General features: G+C 42.9%; 2 protein-coding genes and 2 non-coding genes across 5 annotated transcripts; all 4 read right to left on the bottom strand.

Annotated features, from left to right (window-relative positions):
* Positions 1-496: 496 nt before the first annotated feature.
* ldhbb (lactate dehydrogenase Bb) lies at positions 497-7277 on the bottom strand. Its single transcript, XM_063197866.1, has 7 exons — positions 7149-7277; positions 6241-6358; positions 4840-5013; positions 3264-3437; positions 2145-2262; positions 1721-1844; positions 497-664 (listed from the first exon to the last, which is right to left on the bottom strand). The coding sequence occupies exons 1-7, from the start codon at positions 7275-7277 to the stop codon at positions 497-499; spliced, it is 1005 nt and encodes a 334-aa protein (XP_063053936.1).
* A 3490-nt stretch (positions 7278-10767) lies between these two features.
* Positions 10768-19578, bottom strand: slc25a3b (solute carrier family 25 member 3b). 2 transcript variants are annotated; one of them, XM_063197620.1, is made up of 8 exons: positions 19460-19578; positions 18979-19133; positions 17312-17439; positions 16751-16930; positions 16071-16252; positions 12795-12967; positions 12249-12359; positions 10768-11231 (listed from the first exon to the last, which is right to left on the bottom strand). In XM_063197620.1, the coding sequence occupies exons 2-8, from the start codon at positions 19118-19120 to the stop codon at positions 11071-11073; spliced, it is 1077 nt and encodes a 358-aa protein (XP_063053690.1). In that variant the 5' UTR covers positions 19121-19133; positions 19460-19578; the 3' UTR covers positions 10768-11070. The 2 variants fall into 2 exon arrangements, with proteins under 2 accessions (XP_063053690.1, XP_063053691.1); XM_063197621.1 differs by lacking the exon at positions 17312-17439 and adding an exon at positions 17586-17710 and having other exon boundaries at positions 19460-19577.
* Positions 11539-11765, bottom strand: LOC134448167 (small nucleolar RNA SNORA53). The gene has a single exon (XR_010034662.1). It is a non-coding gene; the product is annotated as a small nucleolar RNA SNORA53 (small nucleolar RNA).
* On the bottom strand, positions 15581-15807 carry LOC134448168 (small nucleolar RNA SNORA53). The gene has a single exon (XR_010034663.1). It is a non-coding gene; the product is annotated as a small nucleolar RNA SNORA53 (small nucleolar RNA).
* Positions 19579-24624: the final 5046 nt, after the last annotated feature.

The raw sequence follows: 24624 nt of genomic DNA, 5'->3' as shown, positions 1-24624 counted from the left end.
ACACCCTGCCATCTCATATCTAGGAAGGGAGAATGACGTGGAAGGAAACTCTTTATTTTCTAAAAGTATTGTTCAACGTTTTAGTTAGTTATTAAACACTTGTGATAGTTGACTGTTTCAGTTTCCACTTCCCCTCACCATGCTACTGTCTGATGATCATTTATTAACACAAAAAAGTTCACAAAGAGCACTTTCCTCAGATAGAACAGGAGATATTTTTAATAAATGAGATAAATGCAAGAGCACGTCATAAACACCACGACACTACTAACATGTGTTGCCAGAATGGGTGGTTTCCTGCCCAATTGGGTTGTTCTGGATGATCATCTGCGGGTAAGAAAAAATGGACAGGTCGTTCTGTTGATTTGTGGTGAAAGAAATCAATAGTATTTAGTTCAAATTGGTCAGGATTCAGAGCCATCAAGCGTTTTTTTTTGTTTGTTTTTTGGGGGGGGGGTATAAATCATCCTTCACATCTGGCAACCCTGACAGACGGCTACAGATCTCTGAGGTCCCTCTGGATGTCCCAGAGTGTCTGCGCGCTGTCCTTCAGCTGCGCCGTCTCCTCCTCTGTCAGAGTCACATTGATGACGCTGCTCACTCCGCTGCTGTTCAGGACGCATGGCAGGCTGAGGTACACCTCGTCACCTATACCAAACATCCCCTGCAAATCACACACACACACACACACACACACCATTAACATACACACAGCAGGCTGAGGTACACCTCGTCACCTATACCAAACATCCCCTGCAAATCACACACACACACACCATTAACATACACACAGCAGGCTGAGGTACACCTCGTTAGCTATACCAAACATCCCCTGCAAATCACACACACACACCCCATTAACATACACACAGCAGGCTGAGGTACACCTTGTCGCCTATACCAAACATCCCCTGCAAATCACACACACACACACACACACCATTAACATACAAATAGCAAGCTGAGGTACACCTATGCAAAACATCCCCTGCAAGTCTCTCTCTCACACACACACACACACACACACACACACACACACACACACACACACACACACACACAGAAGGCTGAAGTACTCCTCATCACCTATGCAAAACATCCCCTGCAAATCTCTCTCTCACACACACACACCATCAACATACATTCAGCTGGCGCTGGTTCAGCTTCATCGCCTATGCCAGACATTCCCTACAAATCACACAAATGACATGTGCACACTCATTTGTCATATTATGTGGCCACTGTTATGACAAGTTTTTGGTAATAACTGTACATTTAAATGTAGTTATGGTCAGGCACATTTTAAGCACTTCCAATGCTAATTAAAAAATAATCTGAATGTGAGTGTGTGAGAGTGCTTTGTGTCATAAGTAGCCTAGTAACTCTGCACTTGCTACACTTCACAATTTGTTAGCATACATACTACACAGTGGTGCACATATCCAACCTCTCACTCACTCATTAATTAATTAATTAATCAATCAATCAAAAGCACATAGCTCATTATCATACACAAAAGTATGTAGCACATTATCATACGTGTCATTCAATGTGCTGGAGAAAGAGAGGTGGCCTATTTTCACTCCTAATTTCAGCAGAAAGCCGGTTCCAGCATAACGGCGAAATGTCAGTCATTCCACATATCTGCACACTGCACATACGTTAATACATTCACTTAGCTAGAAAAAAATAATAAACTTTACTTGAAAGTCTCACTGACCTTCACCATAGTGGATACTGGATGGATCCTGTTGAGGTTCTTCATCAGGCTCTCCACCAGGTCAGCCACACTCAGACCAATGGCCCAGTTGGTGTAGCCCTTCAGCTTAATCACCTCATATGCACTGAGATCGATCGATAGATAGATAGATAGATAGATAGATAGATAGATAGATAGATAGATAGATAGATAGTCATGAAGAGTGTGTCTCTTACAGCATAATACAATTGTAGTTTTGTATTTTTTTATTAGTTTGTAGTTTTTATTAATTAGTATTATGCTTTGATGGGATGTATACATCTCATTGCAATGGGTTTAATGACAATAAAGACATCCTATTCTATTGATGAGGGTTTGATTTGTACGGGGTGGATGGGGGTTGAAGAATACTCCACAAATATGGTGTATGATGTGTTACTATTACCTTTCCACAACTTTCCTGTGTGTCTCCTTCCAGTTCTCCACGTCATTCTCCGTGCCTATGTCTGGGTTGAGCTCCTGAAGGCTCACTCCAGCCACATTGGTGCCGCTCCAGACAGGAACTGTATGAGAAGAATAATTCTTCAATTATTGAAGACCCAACACTTTTTATATTTATACTTTTCTATGTTCTTTTTTTTTTTAAAGACGCACTAAGCGACTTTGGATGTTTCTTCTCCAATTTGATGTGAAGAGAGCTCCCCCTTGTGTTCACCTGAAAATCTACACATTTAACAACTACATTATAACCAGAGGTGGAAACACCCGGCTGCAGAAAGTAAAAACCTTGCCACATACGTATTTGCTCCAACTTTTATTCTGTCAGTCCGGTTTTTCCATCTCTGTCACGATATACCCTCCAGGTAACTCAAACTTGAATTGAGATACCGTTCAGAATGTGTCTCAATGATCCAATTTAGGATGTACATGAACATAAACTAAATGTTTTTTAAATGCTGAATGTACAGAGAGCTAACATCTGGCTGAGTCAACGGCCTTCTACATGCAAGTGCACAGTAATTTGGCTGGTAAAACTGATTATTTTTATTCTGATAAAGCTAGTTCTGGTAACTCTCTATGTTTGCAGGCCTGTCTCATCACTGGAGTCCACATGCTCTCCTAAGATCCAGCCATTAAAGCTGATGTTGCATGTGCAGAGAGCAGACCTGCAAACTCGTTAAAGAAAAAAAGTAGACAGTGTACAGCGGGGGTTCTATTTCTATTCACGTGAATGACCTAATTGGCCGGGAAAAAGGTGACTGTCACCAAAAGGTGACGAGTTTGCAGGTGTAGAGAGCCAACAAGAGTATTGCAAATGGAAGTGTGCAGTACTGTACTTGTAGGGTGGATGTTCCACCGTGCATTCTTAGAACCTCAGAACCAGAACCACACACACTCTCTCTCTCTCTCTCTCTCTCTCTCTCTCTCTCTCCCTTTCTCTCTATGCTCTCAAAGGATCCAGCTGTTGAAGCTGCTGGGGTGTATGTTCAGCCTCTCGGCCATCACACACACACACCCACACACACACCCACCCACACACGCACACGCACACACATTCTCTCACCGCTGGAGTCCCCGTGCTCTCCCAGGATCCAGCCATTAAAGCTGCTGGGGTGTATGTTCAGCCTGTTGGCCATCAGGTAGCGGAAGCGGGCGGAGTCCAGGTTGGTGCCGCTGCCAATCACACGGTGCTTAGGCAGACCGCTCAGCTTCCAGGTCACGTAGGTCAATACATCCACTATGGGAGGTAAATACACAGTTAAAGTATACATGTGTGCGCATATGTGCATGTGTGTGTGTGTATGTGTGCACCTGGGTTGGACACAACGATGAGGATGCAGTCGGGGCAGAGCTCGACAATCTGTGGAATTGACTGCGTGTGTGTGTGTATGCGTGCGTGTGTGTGTGCACCTGAGTTGGACACTATTATGAGGATGCAGTCAGGGCTGTACTTGACCATATGTGGAATGGTGTGTGTGCGCACTAGAGCATGACACGGGAGTGGATTTTCACTCCCGTCCCATCCCGGTCCCAGAAAAAAAATCCCATCCCGTCCCATCCCGGACTGGAGTAAAAGAATCAAATCCCATTTCCCCCACTCAAAATCAACCCAAATCCCATTTCGTCAAAAAAACAAGGCTTTTTTTGTTTGTTTTTTAAAGAAAAAATAAGCGGCATTCCCGCTCACGTTCATTTTTATTCCTGCTCCTGCCCGCTCCCATTCATCTTTATTCCCGCTCCTGCCCGCTCCCGTTCATCTTTGAAATTTTGACTCCCATCCCGCGGGAATCCCGCCAGACCCACGAGACTTCCTGAAAAATGTCATCCTCTAGTGCGCACGCGCGTGTGTGTGTGTGCGCGCGCAGGCGTGTGTGTGTGTGTGTGTGTGTGTGTGTGTGTGTGTGTGTGTGAGTGAGTGAGTGAGTGAGTGAGTGAGTGAGTGAGTGAGTGTGTGTGTGTGTGTGTGTGTGTGTGACACCACGATGAGGATGCAGTGTGGGCTGTGTTTGACAAATTGTGGAATGGTGTGTGTGTGTGTGTGCGCGTGCGTGCGTGCGTGCATGCCTGTGTGCGTGTCTGTGCACCAGGACTTGACATTGGCACCTTCCAACCGCCCAAATGCTGGTAAAACTTGGCTGTGGCTGGTAATAATTTCAGTGTCACTAGCCAATTTGGCTGGCAGCTTATTCTTCGGTATGGCATACGCATCATAGTAGCCTATATTCTTTTGTTTGCTCCTTGTGTATCAATTGTTTGTATTTAAGTTCAAGAAAAAGCTCAGTACAGTAACTCTAAAGTTTCTATACTTCCATGTAGAAAACTTTACACTCATTTTGCTTTAGCACCTCATCTTCTGAGGTAAGACTTACACTATCATGATAAAGAAAACAAAATCAATTTCAAATCTGTGGCTAGTGGAATACCTTAATGGCTAGTGATTCGGGGAAACTACTAGCCACAGTAGCTGGTGGGTGAAAAAGTTAATTTCAAGCCCTGCTGTGCACCTGGGTTGGACACCACGATGAGGATGCAGTGTGGGCTGTACTTGACAATCTGGGGGATGGTGTGTGTGTGTGTGTGTGTGTGTGTGTGTGTGCGCGTGTGCGTGCGTGTGTGTGTGTGTGTGCATGTGTGTGCACCTGGGTTGGACACCACGATCAGGATGCAGTGTGGGCTGTGCTTGACGATCTGGGGGATGATGTGTTTGAAGATGTTGACGTTTCTCTGCACCAGGTTCAGTCGGCTCTCGCCCTCCTGCTGCCGAACACCAGCCGTGATCACCACGATGCGAGAGTGGGCACTTACCGAGTAATCTGGGGTTTTAAAAACATTTAGTACACAGGTTAATGGCGTTTTTTTTTTTGCAGTAGCACAGTTCAAGGTGGCGCACTAATGCCACTGTAGTAAATGATTTTTTGTTGTTGTTTTGGATTGTACTGTAATGGATTACATACATACATGGCATATATGTGCATACATGGCTTGTGCATTAATGACCAATTATTCATTCATTTACAGGCATTAGTTGTGGTTGTACCACCTGACATCTGCTACGAAAAAAACATAATTGACTTACGAAATAGTGATAAATGTAACTGTATTACTATTACTTTATTAATAGCAGAACAGTTCAAAGAAAACAGAATATAGCATTAGATCAAACAGTGGTGTCAATCCCTCCTCCAATTACATTGCATAAACATTTGGCTGGGCACAGTTGATCTGAATGACCACTCACATCACCAAACAAGTGTGGACCAGTTAGTAAAATCACTAGTCACAAATCTTGATCACGAATCTAACTACTAATACACGGTGGGATGGATTTTTACTTTACTAAGTCTGGTAGACAGTAGCCTGATTATCATTGATTTTCAAATCTCTTCATGACTTGGTCTGACCAACATTTCCCAGACGGCATGGTCGACCTGCCTCCCTTGGTTTGCTAATGGTTGTATGCTTCCCAACAAAGTGGGAGGAGTTTCCAATTTTTCGGGAGCTCAGAAATGATATTGTATTGCTCTTGGCCTGACTAGAAGCAACGCTGAAGGTGTTGCGTCACTAGGACGGCACAGCCTGGCTAGGGAGACAGTGCTGGAAAGTAAAATGAAAACTAGGGCTGCACGATATATCGAAAATGTATCGATATCGCGATATCACGGCTTGTGATACATGTATCGCAAAAGTTGTGAGCGCAAACAGGAATAATTAATATATTAATAACTAATATTAATAATTAATTAATAACAGGAAATTTGGTGAGAAGGTTAAAAAATGCATCAAAAATGTTGACATTTTAAGTTGATGCTGTATATTAGCCATGTTTTTCCCTAATAAAAAATAATGCTGGAAATAAAACATTGTGCTGGTTGTTTTACACATGATAAAGTGTAGAATGGCAAGAAGAGAGGGGGAAATATATGTATATATTAAATACCGCGAGTAATATCAATATTGCAGTATACAGTCATGTTATCGTGTATCGCACAGTTTTTCTAATATCGTGCAGCCCTAATGCTATCGCTCCAAATGAAGGCTACCTTTGCTGGCCACTATTTTTGGGGTCTTCAGGAAGAGGCTTCCGTGCTGAAGATCCATCATTTCTCCTTTCAGCTTGTCCTCCATCACATCCACCAAGGCTAGCTCATCACAATGCTCCTACTCAAACACAGGACGTTTTTGTGTCATTTTTGTCACATTTTTGTGCATAGTTAATGTTTATCCACAAAATGTCTTCAATGAATTTAAAGGAACAGTCCACCATTTTTGATTATCACATATTTGCAGTATTTACAAGCATTATTCATGAATGTGCACATCATTTTCTTCTCAGTTTTTTTCAGTAATTAGATTTATTGGATCAGAATTATTAGCATTAGCATAATCACTGGAAGTGAATGGGGGCATTAGCATCAAGCCACAAGTGATCACAGGACAGGATCACTTTAAAGTACTTTATAAGTACATTTGATGATGTTATGTTTGCCCCCATAGACTTGCATTGCTACACTTAATTTGGCTATACTGTTAAACTAGGCAATGGAAAAACATAGACGAAAATGATATGCACATTCATGAATAATGCTGGGAAATACTGTAAATATGTGAAAATCAAAAAAGGGTGGACTGTTCCTTTAAGGTTAATAACATTTCAAAAGTACTGTAAACATGAGATGATGTAAATGTGAGATGATGTAAATGTGAGATGATCCCATAAGGTGATGTTTTTTGTGGCTTATTTGGTTGTGTCAGTAGAAGAAAAACGTGTTTTTGACAACATAACATTGAGATAAATTGCATTTAGACGAATTTACAATAATTATAAAATATATTAAAACATATAACAACAACAATAAGCAAAATAAATTATCAATGATGATTAAAAAAAAAGAATCACAATAAATTACTTGATTAATTTACATAATTTAGTGACACAGCAGACACTTGCCTGTAGCAGGATGCTGATGGCACAGGCCATCCCCACCTGTCCCACCCCCACCACGGTGATCTTGTTCCTGGGCGGCTCTGCAGGCCCGCTGAACAGCGGAGTGATAAGCTTCTGCAGAACCGAGGCCATGCCCAGAGCTGCACCAACCACGCCAAAACAGAACACACTCTGCTAAGTATAGTTCTAGTCTCTCTCCACCTGACACGACATCCAGTCAGTCAAAATGACACTAAGTACTCCGATGTGTCACACCGCAGGTTGGGGTCAGGAGTTGATGCTCATATTGAGATGGGCCCTCTTCTCCCAACATATTAATAATAATAATGATAATGGTGATAATAATAATAATACTTTGGATTGTGGCAACACAAATTCTGAGGTAGCTCTCTCCCTGTTTTAACAAATTGCGTTTTGCCCCAAGGTTGCCTATACACATCATGCACACACTACAGATTCAGTATTTTTTGTAGTTAATAAGGACTGAGTTTGTCGTTTTTTGCAGTTAATACTGACCTCTGCAATAACAGGCACCCTAATTATGTTTATTAAAATTACATTGAGAGGCCTTGTTTTAAAATGTCTGGTAGCAACCTCCGTAACTGTACTTCACAGATAAATGAAAGAACCAGCAGCCTTCATAATCCTACCCAACCAATAATCCGTGACTTTTGAGCTTTTGAGCATGCATAACTGTCTCACAGAAAAACAAACAGCCACCAATAGAGTTATGATAATGACATAGAATCAAATTTGATGAGATACTTGCTTCGATCGATGATGCACCGCACTCCCAGGTAAAAATACCACCAGGAGATCAACATGGCATGTCAGGCACATAGACAGTCGCAGGACAGGCAGATAGGTAGGTAGGCAGGTCCTTTGCTGATTGGAATGGGGTTCACCTCAAGCTGCAGTTTTGGTACCCAACAGGTTGTTTCACAGGCACACACACACAGTGTCCTGTCCTAATGAAAGATTTAAAGTACCTGGGTACCTGGCAACAGTCTAGGCAGCCTAGATGTGGTGTGGGGGTGAGTAGTACGGTGTAGCCTAGTGGCATTGACCAGGGTTGCCAGATGACACTGATGATTTCCAGCCCAAAAATGCTCAAAACCCACCTGGAAGCACTAAATCCCGCCCAATTTGAACTAAATAATGATTTCTATGCCCAAAAATTAGCAGAAAAACCCGCCCAAGTGCCATATTTTTCGCAGACGGCCATCCTAAGTAGCCCAATTGGGCTGGAAACCACCCAATCTGGCAACACTGGCATTGACACAGACCTATTTTCTCCCCCACTTCCTCCTTGATTTCACCCCTATCCTCCTACACAATATATTTATTCGGCTGCCAGGCAGTGTCTATCTCCAGATGGCATAATTGGGTTAATGTAATCCCCTAGACGACCTCACTGTGCCACACTGGCATCCAAAAGACCAATTCGTGGCTGCACTGTGCCCAGAAAGACCTAGCAAAACAGTACAACTTTGAAAATGTACAATTTAGAGACATGAGACAGGACTAGATTGAACATTACAGAGAAAGAATCAGCTTACAAAAAGAATCACTTGAAAGAAAAAAACAACTTGTTTTTAATCATACGTTTAATTTTTCATTAGATTACTTTTTATTTGTATCCAAAGATAGATTTAATTTCCTTTAGTTCATTTGAAGTTTTCTTCTGCCAGTAAATGTATATTTATTCACTTATACAGCATGTTAATGAGGAATGACCCTAACACATGTCACTGAGGCCCTCATCTTCTACAGATCTTCCTTGGCTGTACATAAACTGACAATAAAGATGCCACCTTCCATTAGAGTGGCACTAAAACAGTGATGTCACGGTAATCCCACTCTGGGCATTGGACCAGCCCTCATTTTAATGTAAGGCATGGGTCAAAACTAAGAGTGGTCTTCTATATAATAATAATAATAATAACAACAATAATAATAATAATGTGATGATTTAAAAACATCTCTTGTCTTACTCTTACAGGGCACAGCAATCCCTTTGTCAGCAATTCTCTAACACCCCTGTAATGATTTGAGTGTTCCGGCTTGTAAAACTGAAGCCAATTTTGATTTAAATAAAATTGTCTGGTGTCATCCCAATTCATGCAAAGTCTAAAAATACACTTATCAGACTGCAGACAGTTAAGACAAAGCAGATTAATTCTACTGCGTAATCGCCTTCAGATCCCTCACCCACATTGGCATCTCACAGTAGTTGGTAATTAGGATTGAGAACATGCAGGGTTTAGAAGTGCAGAACTGTTGAGTGGGGCAGTGAATTTCAAAGGTGTTTCTGTCAGCCAAACATCACTTCTCTCCCAAACCAAAGGTAAGCACAAAAGCTTTTTGTTTCGTTTTTGTTTAGTGGTAAGTCAGGGTATCAGTCAACTAGCCTACATGTTTTGACATGTAGATGTAAACCTGCTTGTTTCCATACCATGTTGTCAGACCAGACCAGAGGGCACCGTGTACCACTGTTTGATGGACCTACGCTCTAGTTATTGCTGCAGGGGGCACTATATGTCAAATATAGGAATACAGTGATGACAGGACAAGCCCCTTTATTGTTTAAAATGTCGCTTGAGGAATAGTTTGGGGTAAATGTCAGAAATTGAAAAGATGAAAGTTCCAAACCGATTTTAACCAGGGGTCCAATTTGCTTCCATGCTGCGTATTCTAATTAAGTTAAAGTGTGGCGTTAAAATAACTACTGCAGAAAAGTAGCACAACTATAAAATGCAGCCTTCTACTGACATTGTATCTTTAAAACACGCATGCTGCGTCTCCGTCACGTGCGTGTCGCTATTTGGCGACTAGGTGAAACAAGGGCGCGCGTGGCTTTAGAGAATTTCCCTTAGTTGTTGGACCCTTTAGCCAGTTGCAGCAGTTAAGAACTCAGAGCTGCCAAAATATAACTTCAGTTGAGCTACACTATGTAACAGTTATCAATTCAAGTGGAAATAGACTTCTTCGCAGTCGTGAAAATCTCTTGTCAAGACTGCTCGTGCATTTAGTAGCCTACACACAGAAATAGCTTGTAGCCTACAATGTAATCACCAAGACCTCGGCAATAATCTTCTTACTATAATGCAGAGCAGAAATAAATTGCTACTGTAAAGAATCTGGATGACAATGCAGGAATGTCCTTTCCTTTTAAGCAAAGAAGCCAAAATATTACTTGACTTCTGCGCAAATTTCACGAGGCTCAAGAGAACTTAAAATAGCGGAACGAGGAATGAGCCAATTAGGCTAAGACGTTTTCACTGCTGTAGAGCTTGACCTCCCAATCACTGGGTCTGGGATCGCCCAGATGAAAGATGTACCGGTAGGAGGCATTTTCTTGGAACTATAGCCTACCATGTTCTAAGTAATCTCAATATGTGATACACAATACAAAAACAAACATTTGCTTATTTCACATTTTATGACGGGTAATTACAAATGCATGCCGTTTGTGGTGTACCTGACCTTCAAAGTGTTGATTTAATTGAGTTGACATTTTGTCCTAGACAATGACCTAGGTTAGGTAATGGCTACTACGGCTGAAAACTGAATGAAAACAAGGCATTGGCGTGACCTACTGGGGTTAATACAACATTTTAAAAAAATGAATGAACGTAAACAGAACAGGGTTTTTTTTCCAGGTACACTTTAATCTTAAAACGGACAAACATTGGAGTTGAGGCCAAAATGACTGCATTATCTTTGCTTTTTTCCTTTATGCCTCCTAAACAAACATTCTGGTTCCTGGCCGCCTGTGTTGTAGTTGGTGGTGGTGTTATTGGTGGGGGGCAGCAGCAGTACAGGTGGGACTGGGGAGCGGTGGTCGAGGTTTTAAATATAGAAAAGACAGCCTCTGCCGGGGCATGGTGGAGTCGGGTAGGAGATGGGTGCCGGCGGCGTTGCTCTACTCGGTCAGGCCCAGCTTCTTCTTCAGGGACTCGGGCATCTCGGGGGGAGGGGGGCGGGGCAGGCGGAAGTAGACCTTGACGGAGTCGTAGATGAACCACTGCAGGGCGGTCAGGGTACCGATCATGATGATACGGGCCACAAGACCCTTCCACACACCTGCCCAAGAGAACACAAAAAGTAGATTGACTATACTGTCCTATGAAGCAAAAAGGCAGTAACTGCGCATGAGTTAACTGAGTAAAAAAAGACAAGATATTCTGTTGTTCAGCCTGAGTAGTTTTAGGTAGATTGACATGACGATTGTGTTAATACAATTCTATATGCAGATCAATCATTCTATTTACTTCCGATTTTGGTAGACATCATGAAACATCATAGTAACTCATTTTCAACAGCAATGCAGTTACTGCCTTTTTGCTTTATATGGCAGTATGATGTACTAGACATCCTAAATTGAACAAGGGGTGTCCGCCCTCTGGTCTTGCAGCACTGATGAATTCCAGCAAGGGGTCAGTGCTGCTGTGAGACCAGAGGTGCAGGTAGACTGATCTCACACGCCAATGACTCAAGCACCTCCAACTGTACAGCCACAAAGCTGCTGGAAGCCTCTCCACAGACCCTGCACTGCCCACGCAGGACAGGCAGCGCTGTGGAGGACGGCCTCCCAGAGGTGGATCTAAGGAACGTGTATGAAACCTTACCGATAACACAAGACTAGTTTCAGGGGGAGAGCCAGAAAAGGGAGGGAGGCTGTGAAGTAGGGATGCAGGATATACATAGGGTTTATAAAAAATGTGTTGTGAGGAGGGGCAAGATACTGGCAGCAAACCATGTGAGCTCATTTTTTTTGACCGACAGCGGTTTCCAACAATCAGAGGTTGAATAGTGCCCAGCCAGGATCGCACAGCCAGGGATTACTTACAAACAGGAAACCCATGTAAATTGGCATATCAGCCGATATGGCTTTTTTTTTTTTTACATATCGGTCCGATATGCAAACTCAGCCGATATCAATGACCAATGTTATGTTTACTCACTCATTTACACACAATAGCCAACTGTGTATTGTTCAGGGGTTCCCAAACTGAGGGCCGTGACCCCCTTCAGCATATAGTGCTTCCTTACACCAAGTTTTTAAAAAGCAGGTGCATGCCTACTGGGAAGAGTACTCACCCATGGGTCCCAGCTTCTTGAGCACTCCCACAGCAGTGCTGCCACTCTCCTTGTTGAGCACGGACACCACAGAGTCGGCAGGGTGGGACACGATGGCGCAGAACACACCAGCTGCACAAAGGGAAAAAATACATTTAAAAAAGTTAAAAGGAGGCTCTCAACAGCACATTCAATAGAAAATGCAGCCTTATTGTAACAAACTCCTACTTTGTTCTTTTATTTCAAGGGAAAGGGAAAAAGGGAAAAGGCTTCATCTTGCATGCGCTATAAACTAACTATGTTAGTTAGTTACCTAACCATGTTATCTGCCATACATTGACAGACCACGTTTTATTCAATTAATCAGAAAAACAGTTGGTTAGCAACAAGTAGTACTTCAACAGCCTCTACCAGTAATTAAATTGCTACTTTCAAGTCACATCTCAGTTCGTTATAATGTCAAAGAGAAGCTCCTTTCGCAGTCAGTAGCACAGAGTAAGCCATCATAGTTAGGCAACGCAAATTGTATAAAAATGAATTCAATGTAAAGCGCTAGCGGAAACGTACCGATGTAACCGGCGACGAAGGTCACAATCAGCTGCTCTCCCTTGCTGCACTCGCTGCGGGGCTTGGGCACCACATGCTTGTAGAGCAGCTCCACTGTGCGCTCGAAGCAGGCGAACTTCATCATGGTGTAGGGGATCTGCCTCATCCACAGAGGCACCACACCCTTGTAGAAGCTGCAGCACGCAGAGCAACAAACAAAAACATTTGCTCATTTTATTAATAAAAAAATAAAAGGTCCACTGTCCGAACTGGCATATTGGTTTATGACAGACAGGGTCTTATCCACCTTATTGCCCAAAATTGCCTTGCTACTACGTTCACTATCCTTACCCGTTTCAAAGTTTGCCATCCTCCCACAACCTTTTCCAGTCTGTTAGTTCCAGTAAGGCTGCCCATAGGCCTTCTGAATGAGTTAGCACTGGTAACTGCAACCAAAAAGGCAGCATCCTTGTATTGGCATAAATACAGACGCGACTTGAGGGACGGAAGTAATTGACTTTGTATTCATTTGCTGGCGACAGAAGTGATTGGGCGACAAGAGGCAATTCTATCGACAATTTGTATAGTAGTTGAATATTCTGCTAATTAGACATGATATGGTTCAGCGACGGCTGTTGCAGCCAATTGGAGTGTCGAAATGCTTGTATTCTGCTTTGAACAGGCATACTCCCTGTTGCTTTCATCGCTCGTGTCGCTCTTGACCACAGTCAAGCAATTCTTTGCAGCTAGGTCAGTTAGCAGGGGCCTGTTAGCTGGGTAACCAATAAGTAGGCCTGGGCAAAAAATCGATGTGATTTTAAAATCGAGTTTGAACGTCAAATCGATTTGTTTTTTGAGAAATCGCGTTATATACGATTTTTTTTAAAAATCATCGGTCAGTTTATGTATCCAAGCGCACAGCGCATTGCATTACGTTCGCCACTTGGCAAAGACGTAGGTCTATCCTACCTAGTGCAGTCTCTGTGTCTCCTCCCCCATTACATGCACAAACAAACGTGGTGAGTGAAATGGTTTGACAGAAATATAGTGAAACGGGTGAGGAATACGGGCTCCTGTTCAAAAAGGTGACACTACCTCCTATCGTTTTGCCAATGATGAATTAAACAACCTACCACTTTGTAAATTGTGAATGACAGTGTTGTTGTAACGTAAGCTGTACGTCGTAGCAGCCGGACTACAGGCATGTTTCAATATTTGAAACGAAAACATCTCGCGGAGAAAATGCTAAACAAACTACTCTACCCCTACCACAAGAGTGGCGCAAGGTGGAAAGCAATCACGGATGCAATTAGCCTAGAACTACCTACTACGATATGCTTCCAATTTATTCGGCAGAGAAGAGAGGTGTTCAACATATGCTTAAAGTTTTGGATGCGCTGCTTCCTCGCCTGTATGATCTTAACCAACATATGTGAGTTGAAAGGAATTTCTCTCTCTCTCTCACACACACACACACACGACACACCCACCCAAGCAACCGGAGCACTCTGTCTCTCGCGCGCTCTCTCTCCCCTTCTCTCTAAAGCCCTACTCGGACAGGACTAGTTAGGAGACTTGTGGTAAAGTAACCGCGTCTGAACGCGCCATGTCAGTAAAGATAGCGGCGATATCGGTAAACTTCGCCGAGAGTTTTACCACCTGTTGCAGTCTGGAGAAATTACCAGCTGTAAAACTAGTTCTAATCCTGTGCGAATGCGCTGATGTCTGATTAAATGCATGAAACGCGATATCTAATCAACTCAGGCTTGCAAACGTTACCGTCTTGAAGTAAGCATTGTTTTAGGGTGTTGCTCCAAAATGTTTTCGCTGTGTTAACGCAGCAGTGTTCAGATGCATCGACATGTATTCAGACGACGCATTACTATGGGCTCTGATGGGAAACCAGCAGGCAATTGCTAAATTTGTGCATCTGGGACAAGAGCCTCCATACATCTGTACTATAATGCACCATTAATATATTGTGGGGATGGATGGCACGTGACGACAGATCTCAACAGTGCCTGAGGGTTTACCCCTCACATTTTTTGTTCTTTCTCTGAGATGTTTCAATGTAATCTCAATTGGTCATTTCTATTAGCAATGTTCTGAGATAAATTACATCAGGCTATTTTGGCCTGGAGTTCCCAAACTTTACTATGAGCCCTCCACATACAGGTAGATACAGCTAAGCCCCCCCTGACATGGGACGTGCCACACTATTTTTTTCTGTGCACCCAGTCTCACACCTTGATAAAGTTTGTGTATTCCTAAGACAATTCAGGTACTACAGAAAGCACAATACATAAATATTGTAAAGAAAAAAAATATTCCTTTGGGATTTAAGCCTATTTTTGGTTTATTTTGGCTACTTAGGTCATTCAATTAATTTTGCTATATTTTCCCTGCCAATCTGCCACGGCCCCCCTGGCATCCTCTCACGCCCCCCCCCCCAGGCCCCACTTTGAAAACCCCTGCTATAGGCTACCCCATGTCCATATAAACTGGTCCAGTCCGAGTAGGCTTCACTCACACACACACCAGAGGCACCGCCACACAAACCGAGCCTACTTCTCTCTCACTCACACTCACACTCACACACACACACACACACACACACACACACACACACACACACACACACGGGCCTAGAGAGCTCAACAAGTTTTTTTTTTTTGGGGGGGGGGGGGGGGGTATTGAATCGAATCGTGAATCGAGTTTGTTAATGAAAAAAATCTAGATTTTTTTTTTCAGGGTGAATCGCCCAGCCCTACCAATAAGGTGAATAGAGTAGCCAGTAAGGACTTCTAGTTGTCCGCCCTCTGGTCTTGCAGCACTGATGAATTCCAGCAAGGGGTCAGTGCCGCTGTGAGACCAGAGGTGCAGGTAGACTGATCTCACACGCCAATGACTCAAGCACCTCCAACTGTACAGCCACAAAGCTGCTGGAAGCCTCTCCACAGACCCTGCACTGCCCACACAGGACAGGCAGCGCTGTGGAGGACGGCCTCCCAGAGGTGGATCTAAGGAACGTGTATGAAACCTTACCGATAACACAAGACTAGTTTCGGTATCTAAGTAACGTGTTGGAACACTGCCACTGAAGGATTTTTTTTTTTTCTAACTTGGCAAGGCATCCATTTAACATCTGCCCATTCACGAGTAATTTGGTTATAACAAGATTCATCTTGTTAGCTGGGAATGCCTCATTATCCAGAACTTAGCATATCAGGTATTTAAGAAAAGTGCCAATGTGGATGACGTAGTTTCTAAAGATGAGTGGGGTTGAAGTGCACTTACGCCCAAATGCCCTCCTCGCCGTACATCTTGGGGGCACACTCCCTCAGGGTGTTGGCGTAGCCAGGCTGGGTTTGGATACGGACTTTGCATGCCTCCATTGGGGCCAGGGCGATATCGGCGAAGAACTCTGCGCTAGCAGAGGCAGCCAGGTAGAGGGAAGTCCTCCACAAGTAAGTGTTTTCCTGAGTGGGAGAAGACAGGAGGAGGTCAGATTCAGATAGGGCCACATACCATTTACCCAGGCACCTAGAGAATACATTTAACACATGCTTTGAGGTCCACTTCCCCTTGAGTTAAATGATTCAGTTTTGCTTTGCTCCTGTTCTTCCAGTCTGGTGACGTTGCTTCTGGTTCCAAGCTAACCATCATTGAATCTTGTGGGACCACGCTAACTTCTACCTGGTCTTATGTGATGCAATTATACGCTAGCTTGGAGGTAGAATTTGCCTTGCCAGAAGAACAGGAGAAATGGTAAGGTAAAAAGAAAAGGTAAAACTGCAATCATGGAAAATTGTCTTAATTTTAGATATGGTGCGGCAACACTATTTTGTTAGGGGGGCCTTCCAGTGAACGATCCATGGTCAACACTCAATAGATCCATTTCGAAACTGATGTATAGGACCCAGACCAAAACATCAATTAATAATAAAAACAACAACAATTATAGGATTGGAACTCACCTCGCCAAGCAGGTCACTGTAGAAGATCTTGAAGACCTCATAGAAGCCAAACTTGCAGAGACCCTGCATGGAGTAGCCGATGAAGGTTGGTGCCCAGCCCTTAGCGAGACCCCGCATACCATCCTCCTTTATTGTGACCGAGAATCCATTGAAGATGCTTTTGTACTTGGCTGGGTCCACCTAGAATTCAAAACACATTGCATTATGTAACATTTGTGCAGCTCTGGTGTGTCCAATCATTAAGCATTTTATGAATTTGATAAACATTACCTACCTTAATATCAAATTATTTTTCCAATAATTACTAACACTACTCATTGGGATAAAACAGCAGGCAGGAACCACTAACATGTGAGATTCACTTCACAGGTTAGACTGGAGGGTATGGCACACAATGTTCACGGCACAATATCAACATGCGTGACCTTTACAACAGTGATGGGTGTAAATACCAAAGGGATCAATGACAAACATCAACAATACCTTGTCCCAGAACAGTGCATGTCTTACGCAAACTCTAGCGCGTTAAATGTTGTTGTTAGGGGTTTTAAAAACACCAACCTGTAGCCGACACTTGACCAGATCAAGAGGCACAACGGCTGTGTGTGTGATGCCACAGCTCAGGATGCCTCCAAATCCACACAGAGCATAGTACTTGTTGGAGCCAAACTCACAGCTCACTTCCACGTCTGCAGGGCAGGGACAGGGACAAGACACCAAAACACAACAGAGACATGCTCATGCTCAAAAAACACGACATATACCATGCTCATGCGGTTATCGCTCACACATCTTCACACACATTACACACACCAAGTGGCAGGCAAAAACGAACCTGCAATCTGCACTTGACCAAGTCAAGAGGCACCACAAATGTGTGTGTGGTTCCGCAGCTCAGAATTCCACCGAGGCCACACAGGGCGAAATACCTCTGTGAGCCGAACTCACAGCTGTCTCCCTCTGGAGAGAGACACCAGTGCAGCAGTCATTTAAGGCATTAACATAGTGGCACAACAGTGAGCATGCCTGAAGGGCACCTTGGCTAGCCCTTCTGCACCTTTCCACGACTCAACCTGCCAAAAAGGTTGCAGTTAATAATTTCCATTACACACTAGCAACTCATTTTTATATGGGCTTTATGACTGATTTTACAACATCAATTGCAATAAACTTTTAATCTTTAAGAAGAAGAAAAAACAAAAATAACTTAATTTGGTTTTGCATTTCTCAGAATATAACTCCAAAAGAAATATACGATAAAGGTCGTAGAACTATGCACTGCACATACACCTGAACTATCGTGGCACAACATGGCCTTCGCTTTAACCAATGAAATTCGGCCTTGTTGAAATGTTCCAACAGCGGCTAGCGGTCATGTGCTGAGAACGCATTGAAAGAAATTACATTCCAAAAATGTGCAACACTAACTAAACTGATTGGTGAAATATATCCTGTATCGAATGGTCACGAATGAACCGTTCTCGGATTTCTTCGCGTTCAGAAGCTTTCCTGCAGAATCATATTTGCCCTTCACTGCCCTCCACTTCTATTACACGCCGACAAGGCCTTCAGGCTTCCGCCGAACGTGAACGCAGTTCATAAGAAATAACCTATAATAGCAAACTGAGGCCCTGCGAGTATAAAGTGTGAAAAATAAACAACACGTTAATATTTTCACAGTAGCCTGAACATGTGTGTAGCATTGCACGTCAGCAAGCAGAATTTATTTTATTTCATGTTTATGCTAGCTAGCTTCAGCTAGCAAGCGGGCTAGCTATACATGTTCTTCCAGTCTGCTACGTTGGCTAGCTGATAAGGCCAAGTTGGGTTCAGCTTCCAGCTCGGCTCAAAGACCTGACCTCAGCCTGTCTACTAGCCTATTTTAGCCCAGTAATAAATCAAAACATTTAACACGAGACCCACCAGAAGGCCAATTTATCACATACAGTGCGTTTCTTTTGGTTTTGTTTGCAGTACCAACAAAATTGCCCACAATGATTGAGCAAACGCAGTTACCGATAGATAAAGTTACCAGTAATGTGACACTTGGACATAAACCAATGAACTAAAATGGTTCGGCAAACCTTCCATTAACATATATATAAGGGTCCCTTCTGTGCACAGATTGTTTGATATACAATTCCACACCATTGAAATCTTAGTATAAAACCTTCGTTTCAATGACTCGTTAGCTTTTGCTACCAGTAGGGAGCAACACAAGTCCTTACCCTCCACAGCCGCGGCAGCGAGCCGCCTGTTCTGTCCATTAATGCTGGGTGTCTGTTTGGGCTCCTCGTGTTTTTGCAGCGTGAACAGCGGCGCACTGAAAGGGTTGGCTCGGGCCAGTTGTGTCAAGGTGGTCGGGTACATTGTGTTCAGGCTGCTGCATTGAAAGAAAATATTTCGTTAGCCAAGCCAGCTAATGCTAGCCATGTAGGCGAGCCTTAATTCGGGAAAATTTAGCACAAATGTGGCAATTTCCTCAACAAAATGTTCAATACTAGACTGTATGCAATCAAGCTTTAGCTTGCTATTGCTAAGTAACCTTAACCAAGTTAGCAACGGCGACATTTCAATAACAAATGTATACATACTTCTAGGACGGTTATATATAACTGTATATATAAGGTATTTGTGAAGTGTCTGTTGTGACACCAGCTGTAAAGACCTATAAAGTTTGACAAATGTAAAGTTTGCGGATTTTCTCACTTTCAGAGCTCCTCGGGAATAGCTGTCTCCGACCTTGCCAACTGCCGGCTCGTAGAGACCGAATCCTGTCGCAGTCTGCGTGAACAAGATGTCTCGTGGAGGAAACGCCTACGTCAGAGCACCATCTAGCCAGTAAGAGTGGGGCTTTTTGGTGATTACGAAATAATTTCAGAACCTGGCCTGAGAGAGGACAACCAGACCTTCTGTAAGTTGATGTGACTTTTGACAGCGACGTGATTTGTGAAAAAGAATAGAAAATGAGGTTAATGCCGTTCATAAATAAATGAAGGCCTTCCTTGATCACTGTTGGAAAGCCATGAAGAGTAATGTAAATTCAGCCCCCTGGCCAGGCTGTCAAGACACTAGCTCACAATGTTGTTTTAGGCCTATTCAGACAGATCAACAGTGCAAACGTGTTTATTGTTGTGAAGGGTTCATATTGACCTTTCTAGCTAAATGTTTTACAATGCAAAATGCAAAATACATGGTTGTCTGTCATTATTCTGCAGATAGGAAATGACTGTAATTTTGTGATCCTATCCCCTGTTCAACTTTGATGTTAATATTGAATAAACATGTTTTTGGACTCTAGCTCATTCTATGAAGTGGACAGTGTTGTTGGCTCGCTTCTTTCTTGGACAGCCGGTGTCATACGCTGACCAAAGTTCTGTGGGTCCTCAATGGCATTGGAATTCCTCAAAGCAGTTCACGTTCACACTGACTGCATGAATGTGTCTGTCACTTGCCAGGTAAGGTTACAGTGACCTCAGGGTCAGGGCCGCTGACAGCCCTGGTCAGGCACGGGACAAAATCATCTGAAACACACCCACCACACCCATCAACGGGCTTCCTCAGGGTGACATTGGCTATGCACAGTGGTTCTCAACCTTTTCTGAACAAAAGCCCCCTTGGCCTCATCACAAGCCTCCCAATGCCCCCTTGACATTATCATAAGTCAGCCAACACTATTAGTTTAAAGAAACTCCCGCACACTGACCATTTCGCTGTTCTTTCTTTCATGGTCAGTGTGCGGGAGTTTCTTTAAACTATTGCTGAGTGACCCATGGTGCCATCTCCGACGCACCTGCCAGCTGAGGTGTGCGAAAAAAGCAGAAGTTTAGCCAACACTATTAAAAAGCAACAGAGCACACACCTCCAAGGTGTCTCCTTCTCAACACCCCATGTGGACTCCCTAATGGCCCTCGGGACCTGTAGAACCCGTGTTGAGAAACACTAGGCCAGGGGTCCCCAACCTTTCTGGGTCTGAGGGCTACCGAGGGCTACCCGGGGGCTACCAAGGGCTACCCGAGGCCTACTTTTGTTCAAAATCCTCTACTGATGTCTTGACATCATTCCCAAATCACAATATGATTGAATGATAATTTGATTATAGGTTAGAGAAATAATCTCATATTTAAATGAAGAAAAACATACTAAATGACTAAAATCTTGTAGTCGTCACTGTTTATTAACATCTTTGGTGGGCACCTCAGAAGCTCCTGGAGGGCTACCTGGCTGGCGCCCGCGGGCACCACGTTGGTGATGCCTGCACTAGGCTATGTGTTGTAGTGTGACCCCTTCAATCAGGGGTGGGAACCTTTTTCATTCGAGCGGCCACTTCAAATTTTATGAAGTCCTCCAAGGGCCATACTATGAACAATAACCAGGACTTCCCCCCTGCCCTTTAGGCTTATATTGAAGATGGCCACCTTTACAACAGACCCTACTAGGTCCCCTGAAAATATAACTTAATTGTACTGCGAAAGTATTTTCTAACATTTCTTTACAAAACACGTCATATTTTATGTGAAACTGCATTACATTAAACTTATGTCGGGGGCCTGATAAGACTGCCGTAAATGGTCCTCGAGGAGGTTCCCCTCCCCAGTCTGTCTTAACTTAAAGGGACACTGTGTGAAATTTTTAGTTGTTTATTTCCAGAATTCATGCTGGTTACCTTTTTTATGAATACTTACCACCACCATCAAATTCTAAGTATTCAATATGACTGGAAAAAAATAGTAAAATAGTAAACTCTCATGAAAAGGTCAAATTTGGCAATAGGCGACACAGTTTCAATGAGCAGCATAGTTGCAGTACCTTTTTTGGCCATTTCCTGCACAGTGTCCCTTTAACATTACAATACTTAGGCTAGTGACAATGGGCCCAAAAAGGCCTTCGTTTTCGAGATACCCCAACCGGAGGTAGAACAAAACCCAATAATGTTTTTCCTCATCTCTAGGGTGTCCCATACATGAAAATGATTCTTGGCCAAAGTGATTTTAATGCTAAGCCTAAAAATTTTACATATTTTCATATGCACCTCCAAACAAAAAAAGCACCCAAAATGTGACTTCTCCGTATGGGAGTAGATATACAAAAAATCATGCAGAAAATTGCCAGAAGCTCTGAGAGCTTTGAGTATTGGTATGCTTGTGCCCAGGGGCTACCTGCACCAGATAGAAGTGGTTGAATTTGACCATCTTGATGTATGAAGGAGATATAGGCATTTAATCACACACCTAATATAGGCGGAAAATGAAAAAAAGTGATATTTATACAGAATGTCATAATTTACATTGTAATTGCTTTGTCAGGGAATGTCATATGCACACATATGATATCTTGATGGAAAGGTGAGATTGCTCTGAATCCAGCAATACCTCATGTGTATATATTGTCAGAATATTAAAGATGGCATATCGTTCAATGTATGAGGTGCCCAGAATGAAAAAAATCGAAAAGGAGTTACAGGACCTATTTCAATACACTTCAGTGGTGACAGGAATGCTCACAATTGTATTACAGTATATTACTTCAAATAACCTTATTATTATTGTGTGGTGCTATAGATTATGCTTGAATGAAGAATCAGATTAGGGTGAAAATATATTTATCACTAGTGTATATATATCATTTCTTGCACATTGTTAAGCTGGAAAATGCAGTGACTCCACCTACTTCCAATGCCTTGCAACTAGCTCATCAGAATATTGCATCACTCCTTTCAGGTAGATATGATGGAGGAAGGGGAAATAGAGTGGATGTTATTCAGTTTGTTCAGAAATCTTTCATCTTCCACGAAGTGGAGGTCTCCGGTTCTTCTTCCATGAAAGAGCTAGCTTTCCTTATCAGTCTTATCAGTCAAGACACCCAATACCCCCTCTTCATTGTGCTCCCTCCCCAGCACACCACTGCATAGAAAAGGACACATACTGGCTTCAACAGTCTCATAGAACATATTAAGGAGTTTATAGCAGACAAGTATAGCCAACACTGTAGTTTTTTCTAAACTGCATCTTTGGCTGACCAGTCCAGTTTGTTGTCTTGTTAGACGCTGAAATACTTAGATGTGCTTACAATCTCCACTTCATCAACCTCAATGGAGATTGGTTGCAGAGCGGGCTTAGACTTCCAAAAGTCCACCTTCTCTTAGTGTTGAGTTGTAGGCCCTGTACTCCTGTATTCCCTCCTGCCTTAATACAGCCTACAATTGTATTATCATCCAAGAATGTCTGCATGTGGTATGTGCCTGTGTTGTAAATATGTTAAGTCCGATGTGTACAAAGTGAACAGGAGAGGAGGGAGCACAGTTCCCCAGGCTGCTTTAGTACCACATACTACAGTGTCCAAGAGGCAATCTTTCAGTTTGACAAACTGTGGCCACTCTGTTAGGTAGTCCCTGATCAAGTGCACAAGGAGGGCATCCAGACCCAAGAGCCTCTCTCCCAATGGAGGGTTGGATGTTGTAGAAAGCGCTGGAAAAGTAAAGGAACATGACTATATGTCCTGTGCAATAGGTATGTGATGGCATCATCCACTCCAACTTTCTCCTGGTATGAAAACTGTACTAGATCCAGTGCATGACTTACTGCAGTCTAAGTGTATGTAACAGCATTGTCTTCATGCACATGTGTAAAGGGAGGGCCTCTCGGTTTAAGTCAGTTATCTCTTTTGGATGTGGCTTTTTGGGGACCGGGATAAGGCATAATGTGTTCAGAGTTGGTGCCTTACTAAGATGTACACTCGGGCTGAATAAATATTCCAACAGCTCAGCCACTTCAGCGCCACAGGTCTTTAGCAGTCTTGGTGATGTCCTATCCAGTTAATGGGCTTTAACCTGGTCTGCTGTGATTATAGAGAGGAGGGAGGGAGGAGGGGTTTTGATAGTGTGATAAATAAAGACTGCTCCTGGAAGGAGCAATGATTTATGTTTACATACAAATGGTATGTGTATTACCAAAGCCTGACAGCAGGAAGCAAAGGCCTTTTATTTCACGAGCCTACTGAAATAAACAGGGAGGGGAATAGCAAACATATTCAGTGAATTCAAAATTTCATAGATCCATGCACAGCTTCTTCATTAGGTTCACTCAGGCATTACCGGACATCACTCAGGTGTGGCTTAATACCATCATGTAGGAGCGGGAAAGGATCTGCACACTGCTTGCAAAAGACTTCATTTATTTGGAGCAACGTTTCGATCATAGATCTAAAGAAGTTTTTTGATTTGGCACCTGCTGATGCTTTTCTGCTGGATGTGCACTACACTCTTAATACCATCCTGTCACATGTTAGTGAATTGAATTCAGTGAATTATTTGTTTCATAGCTTTTATTTTAAATTGATTAACCCACTTTCTGCCATTAAATGTTAGTGAAGTCATAAAGCACCATATCTGTAGCCTACTGGTGACATTTCACTTAACTTATCCATGTCATCTGATGACTATATGGCTGGATTGACCAAGTAAAGAACTATGATGTCTCACACTTTTCTTCATCCGGTAGCAGATCGTTTTATTTTTTACAATATCATTTTGGCAAATCATTTTTGGCAAATAGGCGGAAAGGTAAGGCTAGAGTATGTTTGTTAAACTAAGGGAAATAACAGTGTGTCAAATACAGTAGACTTCAATCCAGCAAACACATCATATTCTCCAGCTAAGCAAATTGTTTGGCTGGACCTGGAAGAAAGGGCCAACCAAAGTGCAAGTCAGAAGAGTAATGACGTTATCTATCCATTTGTTAAATGTAGGCTTAATACAATTCATTGGGAACAAGGCATCGGAGGTAGACCACACTGGGCATTACTTTAATGTACCATGGTCAAGATCCCTCAACTCAAATCCTCTCAGGGGTACCAAGGTTCTGTGCTATAGGCCC

This window comes from Engraulis encrasicolus, chromosome 4, assembly GCF_034702125.1.
Source record: "Engraulis encrasicolus isolate BLACKSEA-1 chromosome 4, IST_EnEncr_1.0, whole genome shotgun sequence".
Taxonomy (NCBI): Eukaryota; Metazoa; Chordata; class Actinopteri; order Clupeiformes; family Engraulidae; genus Engraulis; species Engraulis encrasicolus.
The sequence above is the reverse complement of the archived record's forward strand: the minus strand, read 5'-3'. Positions and strand labels throughout refer to the sequence as shown.

Excerpts from the sequence above, each read along its gene's own strand:
- ldhbb (XM_063197866.1), bottom strand. The coding sequence starts at position 7,277 with ATGGCCTCGGTTCTGCAGAAGCTTATCACTCCGCTGTTCAGCGGGCCT. Across the intron at positions 6,359-7,148 it reads CCATCAGCATCCTGCTACAG|GAGCATTGTGATGAGCTAGC; the intron begins GCAAGTGTCTGC and ends GTGTTTGAGTAG. Across the intron at positions 665-1,720 it reads CAGTATCCACTATGGTGAAG|GGGATGTTTGGTATAGGTGA; the intron begins GTCAGTGAGACT and ends TGTGATTTGCAG.
- slc25a3b (XM_063197620.1), bottom strand. The coding sequence starts at position 19,120 with ATGTACCCGACCACCTTGACACAACTGGCCCGAGCCAACCCTTTCAGT. Across the intron at positions 16,931-17,311 it reads TGGTCAAGTGTCGGCTACAG|GTGGACCCAGCCAAGTACAA; the intron begins GTTGGTGTTTTT and ends TTTGAATTCTAG. Across the intron at positions 12,360-12,794 it reads CTTCGTCGCCGGTTACATCG|CTGGTGTGTTCTGCGCCATC; the intron begins GTACGTTTCCGC and ends CCCTTTGTGCAG.